The following is a 13,423-nucleotide window of genomic DNA, read 5'->3' as shown; positions in this document are numbered from 1 at the left end:
TATTCCATCTATCCTTTTTACACAATATATTCCCTGTCTCCCTGACAATAGAGTCACCAACAATAACTAGTTCCTTTGGGACTATCACATTCTGCCTTGGAAATTGCCGCTGTGTTGCCTGATGCCCAGGAGTGGCTCTGTCATTGTGTTGGGCAGCTGAGAGCTTGACGGGCCTCTCATATTAATTTCTTCCAGGGCATCTACCCTACACCTCAAGCTCTCATAGATATCCATTAGAACGCTGAGTTGACACCTAATTTCTAGACACTCTCTGCACCTGGCACACACAAAGACATCCTCCTTGGCTAAATCATGTTCTGTTCCAGAGCAGAATCCCAGTCAGAGAGTTCGGCAAACATTTCACAAGTTACACATTTTTTTAGGCTGTGATGTGTTGGAGAATCGTCCCCCTCGGTTCTCCCCTGAGTCACAGCACTGATGGTGTAATCACGTCTTCATGAACATGAATTGCCTTTGGCATTAGTTTCTTTTTTTTCTAAATATTGGATGACTGCACAGTGACTCATTTTTGTCCACCTTTCCTTATTCACACAACTTTGTTGACTTCAGGACCTGTAGTTAAAAAAATGTTATTGAAACTGAATGAAGCTTAGTATGTTACTGTTCGAAGTGTTGTGCATTAAGTACAGAAATTTTTAACACTATACCAATTATCCAATTATCCTTTCATAATCTGACCATTACATTTTCAAATGCCTCTTGAATTTTTTTATATTTATTGTATTATACATGTATTTTGCTTTATTTTTTTATTTATTTATTATGTTTTGGCCAAGGGTTCCTTGCAATATGTGGCAAATAGTATTATTTTGGGCAAATGATGCAAGAAAGAAAGATTGCACAGCATCGGCCAAAAAAAAAAAAAAAAAAAAAAAAAAAAAGTATAAATTTTTCAGACATTTGGAATTTAAACTAAGTACATTTTTATAATTGCCAGATATTATTAATATATAATATAGTTTGCTGGAGAGAAAAGTGAGTTTTTTCATTTGACCAATTTTAAACTTTAATTGTACTAAGTCGGTGCATTGTTTTGGTAACGTTTTATCTAGATGGTAAGGGAAGTGGTACTGGTAAGTACAAAATCAGTCACTTATTATCTCGGTTTATCATAAATGCTTGAATGATAAAAATCCCAGTCAGTGATATAATATTAATTTTGATCAAACATGAAACAGCATTTCAAGAATTACCATACACTTTTGGTTTCTTCTTGTGTGTTTGTGCATACATGCACATGTGGGGGGAAGGGGTTATGAACGTTTTTGTGTGCATTATTATTATTATTAGCTATATGGTGCAAGGAAGCCTGAGCCTTATGCTGCACCAGCCAAAAAAAAAAATTCCTGAGTTGCCCTGAGAGGGGGAGAGAGAGAGAGAGAGAGAGAGAGAGAGAGAGAGAGAGAGAGAGAGAGAGAGAGAGAGAGAGAGAGAGAGAGAGAGAGAGAGTCAAAAGTAGAAGGGAATCACCAAGAAAGAGAAGAATGATGATATCCAGCTCAGGACCCTGGGTGTGCCAAGCCCATACTCACCAGATGTGAGCCCCTGGGGTTAATGAACTGTATTTGTTATGTCTTTACAAATTGCATCCTATTTTACTGCAACAGTTTGTTTTATTTCAATTGTAAGGCTGGTTGAAGTACTGATAACTGCATACGCTTATAAAACTTTATTATAGGAAGTACATATGTGGGGAAAAAAAAAAGAAAAGAAAAAGTCTGATAATGTGATCCAGAAGAATGTAACCCATCCTTGTAACATTACATTCTATTTCACAGAATAGAAATAATTGTCCCACAGATTCTGTGGAACAATTATTTCTGGTTACTCATTTTGACCCTGCACAGTGATTTCTATGGATGCATTAATGGGGTAACTTGAGGAAACCTAAATTGTATTTTCTGTGTCACTAATGCATTAATTTGTCCATTGTATCATATGGGAGTGATTTAGTGATGTCTTTTAAGATTATGATATGCATCATGGCAAGATCTGATATTCATTACATTCTTATGGTACAACTGGAAAACAGTTTTTGCAGTCTGGCTGCTAGATAGTCCACTGAACTGAACCTATTGGTAATTCTCTAGGAGGCATCCAGATCAGCTAATGTATTATCTTGCTGGCTCTACTCTGTAGCATTCTACTTCTTATGAACTGGTGACTGGAGTCATTGTCAATGCCATGTTGTTTCAAGGAGCTGGGTATTTTCTTGTTTTGTGTATGCTATAACCAAAAATTTCATTAATTCATACATCACACTCCCCATCTACTTTTATTTTATCCATGTATAGAATATTCCATATGTATAATTTATATATAATAATTCATATATTTATTATACTTTATATATATAATAAATATATAAATCAGTAGTATTTATAAATCATATAATATAATAATAAATAAATAGTAATAAATATATATAAATAGCAAAAAGATGTAAACCTCTCAAAACATTTCTCATTCATTTTATGAAATATACATGATCTCACTTCCAATCTCAGTGATGTCTATTTTCCACCTATAATCTGTCAAGCCTTACTTAACTTTATTGAACAGTGTCAGTTATTATTTGCTCTCTGGTTCCTTTTGCTTCAAATGTGCAACTTGTTCATTCATCTGCTCTGATATTTCTTGCCAGAGACTTCCTAATTTAATCTCCTCCTTTTAATTTCTTTTTGCTTAAAATCTCTCGAGCCCACAACCACCAAATATGGAGGATGCGGAAAGGTTAGGGGATGACCACTGCATGTCCCCGGGGCAATATGGCCTTAGTTGTAAATGCTCCTAAAAACCAAATAACAACAACATAACTTTCATAACAGTGAATTAATTTTTCTTGGTGATGCAATTTTAATGTTCACAACTCCAGTTGTCTTCAGTTTTCTAGTTACACAGATCCAGCTGGCCATGTAACCAACACACCTGCAATTACTAATGACTTCACTCAGCTTGTTCATTTACTGACCAGAATACTAGATAATCCTAACCACATTAATTTATTTTATCCATGTATAGAATATTCCATATATATATAATTTATATATAGCCTCCTCAACAATTCATGTTGAGGGAAATGGACCATAATCTGCCATGCTGGTCCAGTGCGAGTTGGCAGATTGACCGTATTTAGCAGTCAGGGACTTGAACCCCAGTCTACTTAAGGAACGTGTGCTACTGCACTCCCATTCCTGACCACTCAACTACTGGACTCCAAAGTAAACTGTCTATGTTAGTGGTCTGGGCACACTTCAAATCACAACATTATAACGTCTGTTCTCCAACAAAACTCCCTCCTCTCTCTCTCTCATGGCTATTCTCAGCATTGTGTTGTTTGACATTACAAGAGTGTGAACTTGAATGATCTGCATGATTTCTTTTTCTCTTTTCCTTAATTTGATTATTATTTTAAATTTTCAGATCCCAGGGTTTGCTTGGATTGTGTAAGTGAAATTATTGTTGTTGGGATGAAATTTTTTATTCCATATTCCAAAACCTTGGTTTTCCAATAAACCTGTTGATGCTGTTCAGGATGTAGAATATTGCAAATAACTTGATTCCAAATTTTCAGCTTCATTTTCTGCTTACACTAAAGCTCACAACAATTGTAAAACAGTTGTTAATCAATCTAAGCTCAATTTTGAACTTGCTAATATTACAAATGAATGTACTTTATATAATAATTATGTCTTATTTAAATGTAACTAAACTTAAGCATAATGATTAAAATAAAAATAATAAAAATAAATAAAAATTCCAGCAGCATGGCAAGATAGAAGAGCGAAATTTGTGAAATTATACGTATAATTTCACAATTTTTGCTCTTCTGTCTTGCCATGCTGCTGCCATTTTTATTTATTTTTATTATTTTTATTTTAATCATTATTCTTAAGTTTACATCAAGCGTCATGTAGAGGAAAATGCTTTTTGCTGCCTCTGATGTATGCTTTCCCCCCCTTTTTATGTAAGGTTCAGTTTTCAATTATTTCAAACATTATTCAAATATAAGTATATATATGTATTTTTCTCTTTCAGATGCAAGGGATTTTTGCAGAGCATTCCTCATTGTCAAGGGGTTTTAGTAGAACTGGACAAAAAAATCAAACTGTTTAATTGTAGTTATATTGTTCTTCCACAGTATTTGCATGATGCAGCAAATAAACTTCAAGATATGATAAACTGGGGATTACAGGTATTTTTTATATACATCCTGGAAAATTATATATTGGGTTGTTTTTTTTTTAATCTAGTAATAATGGTAATGTAATAGTATTACGTTCAGTTTTATTTAACAGTGCACTTGTTGATTCTCTTTCACTTCACCAATCAGTGTCCGTGGCTAGTTACATAACTTACAAGCTGTTCTGTGGTTCAGTGCTGTATTCTTTTTTCATTCAAATTACAGGCCCTGTTCACTCCTTCATAAACATGAGTGTAAATTATGTCTATATGTACTGCTACAAATATATTTAAATCTTGAAAGGAGGAGTTATGTAGAAGTATATAACTTCTTGAAAGAAGGTAAGTGCATCACTGCATTCATTCCCGAAATAGATTCAGTGAAAATATAGGTGCTAAAAATTAAAATAAAGTTAGTATGTCTGCCAACCTCTTGCTGTTGGAAAGCAGATTTCATAATTTTTGTTGGAAAAAAAGGAAGATGGCAGGAGATTTTCTAAAATCCTTTGGGACTTGAATTAAATTTCACTGGCAACATACACATTTCATGCTTTCAAACATTGGTATTACTAATGGCCATATGGTGCAAGGAAGCCTAAGGCTTATGCTGCACCAGCCAAAAAAAAAAATTAAATTATTCCAGTAATTTATAACTCGCTGGCTAAAATAAAACTTCCTTCTTGCATCCAGTCTAAACTCTCCCCCCCCCACTAAATTTAATTTAAGCTCCTAGTTCTAGAATCATTTGTGACCCTGAAAATTTCATCCTCATTCATTTTACATTTGCTGCTCAGTCTTAAACACCGCAATCAAGTTTCCTCTGAGGTGCCTAGTTTCTAAGCTTTGCAACCCACATATTCGAAGTCTTGCAACCTGTCTACAAGAAGGGATAGAAGTTCTATCCCTTCATCGATGTCATTTAATAAAATCAAAAAAAAAAAACACAAAGGTCTCAATACTGATCCTTGGGGAACCTCCACTTCTTGTATCAACCCAATCTTAGGAATAATCATTTACCACAACTTCTGCCTCCTTCCCTGAAGCAATCCTGCTATCTATCTAATGATTTTTCCTGTGATTCCAACCTTTTTTTTTTTTTTTTTTTCAACTTATAAAGTAACTGCTCATGTGGGACTGCATCAAATGCTTTGCTGAAATCCAAACAAAAAGTGTCGAACTTATTCCCTAAATCCAGCTCATGAGTGACCCTGTCAAAATAGCTAATCATTTGGTATTTTATTACATTTTCATTTTTTCAGGAAATTTTCTTATAGTTTTATGTAGATATATTTCAAATAAGTTGTTCGCGGACCGGTATTTTCTTTTTGCGGACCAGTACCAGGCTGCAGACCACACTTTGGGAAACCCTGTTCTAGACTGTTTATCATTTAAATATTAATGATACTCTTTAGTGTGGTCAGTTTTCTTTGAACCATCTCTAGAAGCTCTACACCTGTTTTTCAGATGTGGTCTCTAGACCTGAGTTCAGTAATCCAGTGATCTTACTATCATGTTATGACAATAATGACATCCTTCTTCTTACTTGCAAAAGTTTGAATAAGTCTGGACAGCATATTGTGCTTTCATAACCACTTCTTTACATTGCATGATAAATTTAATATTTGGTTGAATCATAACTTCTAAGGCATTTTAATCCTGAACCCTTTTGACTTCTCTTCCCCAGTTTAGAAGTAACTTTCCATTTAGGTGCAAAACTTTACATTTAGCATTAGCAGTAGTAATGGTAAATGATGCAAGAAAGCAAGCTAATACAGCATCAGCCAAAAAAAAAAAAAAAAAAAACCCCTTTCCATTCCCCCTATCCATTCCCTCCAATAATTTGTCTAGATCTTCATCGAATTTATTTAAGCTATCAACTTCCACAACAACAGATAGTTTGTTCCAACAATTACCCACCTGCTGGCTAATGGCAAACTTCTACACATCTATTCTGAAACCTTCCTTCTACAGTTTGAATTTATGCCTTCTCGTGTGTATTCTGAGAAAGAAGTAGAATCCCATCAGCATTGAGCTTGCTCAATCCATTCGAAACATTAAACACCTTAATCAGATCACCTTGCAGGTGCCTAGTCTCCAGATGCTGCAATTTACAGAACTGAAGCCTTTCCTAGTAAATGCACCTGGTTGTTTCCTGACCAATCTCATTGCCCTTCTCTATACTCATTCCAGTAACTCTGTATCCTTCATAAAACGAGGCCTCCAGATCTGTATGCAGCCTGACCATTGCCTTATACAATGGGATGATCATATCCTTATTCTTGCTAGCAAAATTCCTGTATATCATTGTAAAAAACCCATGAACTGTCCTGGCAACCTGTCTGCACTGCTCAGAGAACTTCATATTTCACTGAACAATTACCTCAAAGTCATTTTTTTAATTTTTACACCGTGCTGAGTGTAGTACCACATAGTTGGTACATCACTCTGTGGTTACTACTAATCATATATATATAGTACTTTGCATTTTATCAATGTGTTAAACTAAAATTGCTATTTCTCATCCCATCTGCCTAACTTTTCTAGATTCTGTTGTAGTATCATACCATTATTACTGTCAATAACCACCCTGCCAACTTTTGTATCATCTGATCTGCAAACTTGGTCATTAAGCCTGATATGTCTTCATTAATATCATTGATAAATATAGAAAACAACAATGAGTCTAAAACTGAACCCTGGTGAACTCCACTAATAACATTAGTCCATGAAGAGTAGTGCCATTGAACCACTTTTGTCTTCTACCACTCAACCATCCCTTTATCCATAGCAGCAACTTGCCCTTAATGCCACACTGCTTCAGTTTGTTCAGCAGTATTTTATATATAACAGTATCAAAAGCTTTCCTGAAATTCAAGTATGTGATATCAAAATTATTTTTTGCATCCAGTTCTTTTGTGATCATATTGTAGTACCCAATCAAATTGTTCAGACAAGGTTTCCCCTTAACAAATCCATGCTTTGTCTGAATTATAATTGCAGCCTTGCTTATATGATACTGCATTACTTCTTTAACCAGTGATTCCATTATTTTTCCTGGAAGACAAGCTAAACTAACAGGTTTGTAATTACTCATCTCACTTTTTGATCTCCCTTTGTGGATTGGGAATCATTCACACGTCTACAGTCCATAGGGACCTCCCCTGAATCCAAGGATGCTCTCATTAAAAATGGGTACAGGTTTTCTTACTTCCTTCACTGCCCTCCCTTAATATAAGTGGATAGATTCCATCCACCCCAGATCCTTGTCTTATGTTTAACTTCAACAATTTTTCTTTCACTTTCTTCTCAGTTAATACAAAATCATTTAGCTCCCAGTTCGTTTGATAAATTTCCAGCATCCCCTTCCCTAAAGAATTCCCCATGTGTGAATGTAGATGCAAAATGCTCATTCAGTTTGTCAGCAACCTGAGCAGGATCATCATTAGTTGAACCATCGATATGAAGTGGACCAATCTGATTCTTCCCATTCCATTCTAGTGTTTATATAAGTAAAGAGGTCTTTGCAGTTTTTTTCTACATCCTTTGCCACAGGTTTCTTGTAATCTGCCTTCGCTTGCCTAACCTCCTCTGTGACTTGATTACAGACTTATTTATATCCACCATAGCCCTGTGTCATCTGATAATTTATATGCATCCCATGCATTTTTCTTCTCTGCCACGAGTCTCTTTAGTTTGTCTGATATCCATTTAGGCCTAAACCTTGAACAGTATTTCTTAGTAGGTATGAAAATCCTAGTAGTTTCTATGATTAATGCCTTGAATGCTTCCCATTTAGAATTTGCCAATAGTAATATCATCAGTTGGTCTCACTGTATTAGAATTCAAAAATTGTCTGAGACTACTGTTCATCTTTGTGGAAGCATTACCCTTCCCTTTATCCTTGATGGTAGTTACATCTTTAAATAAATCCCACATCAATACACTGTGATCACTGCCCCCTAGTCATTCTTTTATCTGCAGATTCTTAATGCATGAATAATCATTGCTGATAATCAGATCAAGGGTATTGCTCCCTCACGTTGCGGCTCCGGGTGCCAAGCATTATAGTGATCAAGCGATTTCCTGAGAGTGATTTCTAGAGCATTTTTCTCAAAGCTACAGTTTTATTCATTTGTAAGGTTTCTTACGTTCCCATTAATTAATTGTTAATTTAGTATAATGAACTGTAACTAAGTTACAGAAAGGAAAACCATCTTTCTGTTTTCCATTAAACTAACTTTTACACCGCTTGGTCACTCTAGGGGCTGCTCCTGCCTCCCCGTGGTGGGCCTGTAACCTGGGAGAAGGAATCCACTCTCCCAGAGCTGAAAGGAGCAAAGATAGAAAACAGTTCATTTTCACCTTTAGAGCCATCGAGCTCAAGACTAGAAAATGACTATTCTCAATCCTTAAGAGGAATTACCAGCATTTCTCATACTGCACTCTCTATCAGAGCTGCCTCTGAGTAAACTATCCACATTCCTCATGCAAAAATGAGTGCATCTGCTGCAGGTTCACCAAAAACAGTAAAGCTCCAATCTGGGGATCTTTTGGTAGAGACCATGGAATCCCAGCATTCTGAAAAGTTATTAAACATGACTACTTTTAGCGGGCAACCAATAAATGTTACTCCCCATGCCACCCTAAACTCCTTGAAGGGAGTAATCGCAGAATGGGACTTATTAACTGTATCAGAGGAGGAGATAGTTCAAGAGCTATGTGAACAAAAAGTCATCCAGGCAAGGAGAATTATGACTCTAAAAGATATTGTTCTTGTTTCCACTAGGAGCATAATTCTCACTTTCAGCTCTCCCATTCTACCATCATCTGCTAAAGCAGGCTATCTCCATTGTCATGTCCATCCTTATATCCGGAACATAGGTGCTACAAGTGCCAAAAATATGGACACTCCCAAACTGCATGTTGAGGTGAGGCAATATGTCCAAATTGTGGATTGAAGGAGCACAATCAAACTGAATGCACTGCTACCACTTCTCTTTGCCCAAACTGTAAGGGTAATCACCCAGCTTTCTCCAAAATATGCAAACTATGGAAGCAACAAAAAAAAATCCAGAAATATAAAGTTGAGAATAAAGTGACATATTCAGAGGTGAGAAGGAAAATACTGAAAACAGATCCAAAAGGTACATATGCAATGGCTGCTAAACAATTCCAGTCAATAGGCATACCAATAGATGTTACCGTTCCCCCAAATATGTCTATCGCTAATTGGGCATGTTCAAACAGTGTCCTTTACAACAAAAAACTGAACAAGCCTGTAATACCCCAATTTTCATTCCAGCCAATGTACCCCCAACAGCAAAACCAAAAGTGAAAGAAACCATGGTACTGAAACCACCAAATTCAACCAGAATGGATATTGACCAGCACAATGATTCAGATGATGCCATATTAGAACTTCATGTAATTGATGAGCTGGACATAACATGTCCCTACTTTCCAAAGAAAGACAAAGCAAAATTGGATCAATGCAAACAGTCGCAACAAAAAAACAGTCAGAAACAACAACAACCAACAAAACCGCTTAATGGAAAGAATCCTTCAATGGATTGTAGAGGCTTTTGCAGTATAAAAGACGATTTACATGATCTCATCCACCGCTACAATCCAGCAGGCATATCCTTATAGGAAACTTATTTAAATTCACAAGTGTGTCCTACCATAAAAAATTACACTATCTTTATAGAAATATTGGCTCGCCAGCCCGTAGAGGAGTGGCAATCCTTATAAGAAATGTGAGCATTGAAATTGACATCACTCTTACAATAGCATCTATATATATTCCTCCTAATTTCTCATTTTCTTCAGATGACCTGGAACATCAAAAACAGCTACCATCTTTTTTCTGCTTACTTGGAGACTTTAATGCTCATCACCCGATGTGGAGATTTCCAACAATTGACAAGAGAGGCAAGTTAATAGAATCCTTTCTTGATTCTTATCAACTTACCCTTTTGAACACTGGTGAACCTACATATATTAATTTTTTGACAGGATCCACAAGTGCACTAGACCTGCAATCTGTTATTCCTCCATATATAGTTTTATGGAATGGTCTGTTCTTGAAAATCCACTAAACAGTGATCACCTTCCGATTCTCTGCAAGTACGGGCAAACTCACTTTCAAATTTTGTAGGGCATACTGGAATGAATATGCTTGGAAATTTTGTAGGGCATACTGCAATGAATATGCATCTCGTGTCCAGGTAGATAATAAATTAATCCAATCCCAATCCATAGACAATGTCACAGAACATGTAACTAATTAAATATTACAAGCTGCTACCTCTGCAATACAAAATCTTTACTGGGGAAACAGAAACAGCAATAACTGGTGAAATCAAGATTGTATACACACACACACACACACACACACACACACACACACACACACACACACACACTAAACAGGATAAAAATAGAGCTTGGAATTTATTTCGTAAATATCCCACAACTTTTTTTTTTTTTTTATGAAAACCCCAAACACAAGAGATATTAGAACCTATAGTACTTGGTACTGTGCTTGGGTTGGAGGTTAAGAAGATGAAAGAAGATATTTGTTGATATTAGACTTGAACTTCTGTAGAATATAATTTTCAGGAAATACGTATGAAGGAAGGTTGTTCCAGAAAGCAGCAGTTGAATGAATAAACGAGGAAGATGAAAAGTTGGTTCTGTGAGTTTGAAGTTGAACAGTAAATGAATGTTGGCTGGTCGCAGCACGTGTTCGGACTGTTTTGAAAGAGAGAGCGGGAATAATAGAAGCCAATTCAGAATAACAGTGCCCATGGAAGTATCTGTAGAAAAGGCATGCAGAAGAAACAGTACGTCTATGAGACAGCGAGTGGAGAGAGAGAGACAGTTAGAGAGGAGTCATTAATTAACCTAACTCAATCTTCTGAATGGAATCTAGAAGCCTAAGAGAGATTTTGGGGGCACCACCCCAGATGTGGGAACAATATTCCATGGTAGGGCGGATTTGCGGTTTGAAAGAAAAGTAAGGCCTAGAGCGAAAGAAAACCAAGTTTTTTAGATGTAGAGGAAGCAGTATTTGTAATGTGCTTGTGCCAAGAGAGATTAGAAGTCAGGGTAATCCCCAAAAGAGATATATCATTTTGCCTAGAAATCGGAGTGTCACCAAAGATAAGCATAGGAGCAGAAGAATCCTTTTTGCGAGATATAAGACAAGACATTTAGAAGGGTTGAAATCAACTAAGTTGTCTTTGCCCCACTGGAGAATTACCTGGAGATTGGCATTTAAGGAACTGGTAGCAGATATTCAAGAAATTGAAGCTGATTGAGCAGGGCAAGGTTTCTCAAAGTGGAAAGTGGAATGCAATGTGCTATCATTGGCAAAACTATGGATAGGATTTCAGTCAATGGAAGAAGGTCATTAATATACAAGAGGAAAAGAGTGGGGGGAAAAACTGAACCTTCGGGGACACCAGCATTAATGGAGAAGTTAGAAGACAGAGAGCCATCTACCATTACCCTCAGTAAGCGATCAGAGAGAAAACTGGATAATAAATTACAAAAAACAGTTGCACAACCATAAGATGGAAGAAGCTTGTTTAGAAGACTTTTATGCCAAATAATCGAAAGCCTTTGAGATGTCAAGAGTAACTGCTTGTGTTTTACCGAACTTTTCCTTGGTGCCTCCCTAGCCAGGTGGGCAGGAACAGCAGTGCACACACTTCTTGATTAGACCGGGGTTTGAGTCCATGACCACCAAATATGGAGAATGCAGAAATTTCAGGGAATGACCACTGCATATCCCCGGAGCAATATGGCCTTAATTGCTAATGCTCCTAAATAACAAATAAACAACACAGAACTTTTCCATTGAATTTGTCCATAAATGGGTAACATAAGCCAGAATATCACCAGTGGATCGACACTGACGGAACCCATACTGGCGATTGTTGATCAGACGGAAGGTTTCTAGGTAGTTTAAGAGTTGGCAGTTAATTGATTTCTCCATTACTTTAGAAAGAGTAGAAGTAATTGAAATGGGATAATAATTGGATGGGAGGGATTTGTCACCCTTTTTAGGAACTGTCTGGATATGAGCAAATTTAGAAGCAGAAGGAAAAACACCTTTGGAATAAGAAAGTGCAAAAAGGCAGCAAAGAGCAGGAGTAAGTTCTGGAGCACAGGTTTTGAGAACAAGCGGAGAAATATCATCAGGACCTTGAGCTCTCGTAGCATCAAGATTCGTCAAAATATTCTTCTGACATCCTTTTGACAGAAGACCACAGGAGGCATTGAATGGAGTGTGTTGGGAATGGTGGGAGGTGTTTTACCAAGATCATTAGTACATGAGTTGGAAGAAAAATGGGATGCTAACAGGTTAGCTTTATCCTTGGCTGAAGTGACAACAGAACCATCTGGTTTTGACAGAGGTGGGAGTAAAGATGGGCAAAAGTTGCGTCCAATAGCTTTGGCAACAGACCAGAATGCTCGGCTACCATTAGGGCAAGAAGCAAGTTTTCTACTCTTAGCCTGTTCAAACTCTAGTTTGGACTGATTAATAACTGCTTTACAATTGTTGCGAGCTTTGGTGTAGGCAGAAAATGAAACTGAAGAATTAGAAAGAAGCCAATTACGATATGCAACATTCTTCTCTTGAACAACCTTAGTACATTTGTTGGAAAACCAAGGTTTAGATAAAGGACGAGATTTTAAAGTGGAGTGTGGAATAAAGGATTGCATTTCTTAAAGGATAATTTTACTGACACAATCTGAGCAAACATTGACATTAGAAGTTTTGAAACAGTAATCCGACCAAGAAAAGAAGAAAAGAAATCTTGCAGGTCATCCCATTTTGCATTCTTGTAATGCCAAGAAACCCAAGGCTCCATTGGAGAAGAGACAATCACAAGTTGTGATCTGAGGTGCCTAAAGGACCTCTCATTTCGACTGTGTACTTAGAAGGGTTGTTTGTCAGAAAAAGATCAAGCGTATTGGCTGTAAGGTTAGGATTGTCCGGTATTCTTGTAGGTAAATGAACAATTTGTGCAAAGGCATTAGTAATTGGAAAAGCCTCAGCATCTCGACCTGCTGGGTCAGTGTGAATAGAAAACGGAAGCCAGCTGGAGTTGTGAACATTAAAATCACCAAGGAAAACTACCTCACTGTTAGGAAAGTTGGACTGGAGAAAGTCAAGTTGCAAAGAGAGGAAGTCAAAGAACTCCAAGTG

The 13,423-nt window shown here is 36.8% G+C and overlaps 1 protein-coding gene across 1 annotated transcript in view; it reads left to right on the top strand.

Moving 5' to 3' along the window:
* Window positions 1–13,423, top strand: part of LOC150085841 (ankyrin repeat domain-containing protein 27-like) — a 289,235-nt gene that overhangs the window by 160,006 nt on the left and 115,806 nt on the right. Inside the window, exon 9 of the mRNA XM_090373518.1 lies at window positions 4,060–4,216. Coding sequence (XP_090229644.1) covers window positions 4,060–4,216 — 157 coding nt within the window. The remainder of the gene's footprint in view (window positions 1–4,059; window positions 4,217–13,423) is intronic.

This window comes from Mastigoproctus giganteus, chromosome 5 (assembly GCF_048544385.1).
Source record: "Mastigoproctus giganteus isolate SK-2022 chromosome 5, ASM4854438v1, whole genome shotgun sequence".
Lineage (NCBI taxonomy): Eukaryota > Metazoa > Arthropoda > Arachnida > Uropygi > Thelyphonidae > Mastigoproctus > Mastigoproctus giganteus.
Note: the sequence above shows the minus strand (reverse complement) of the source record. Positions and strands in the feature narration are given on the sequence as shown.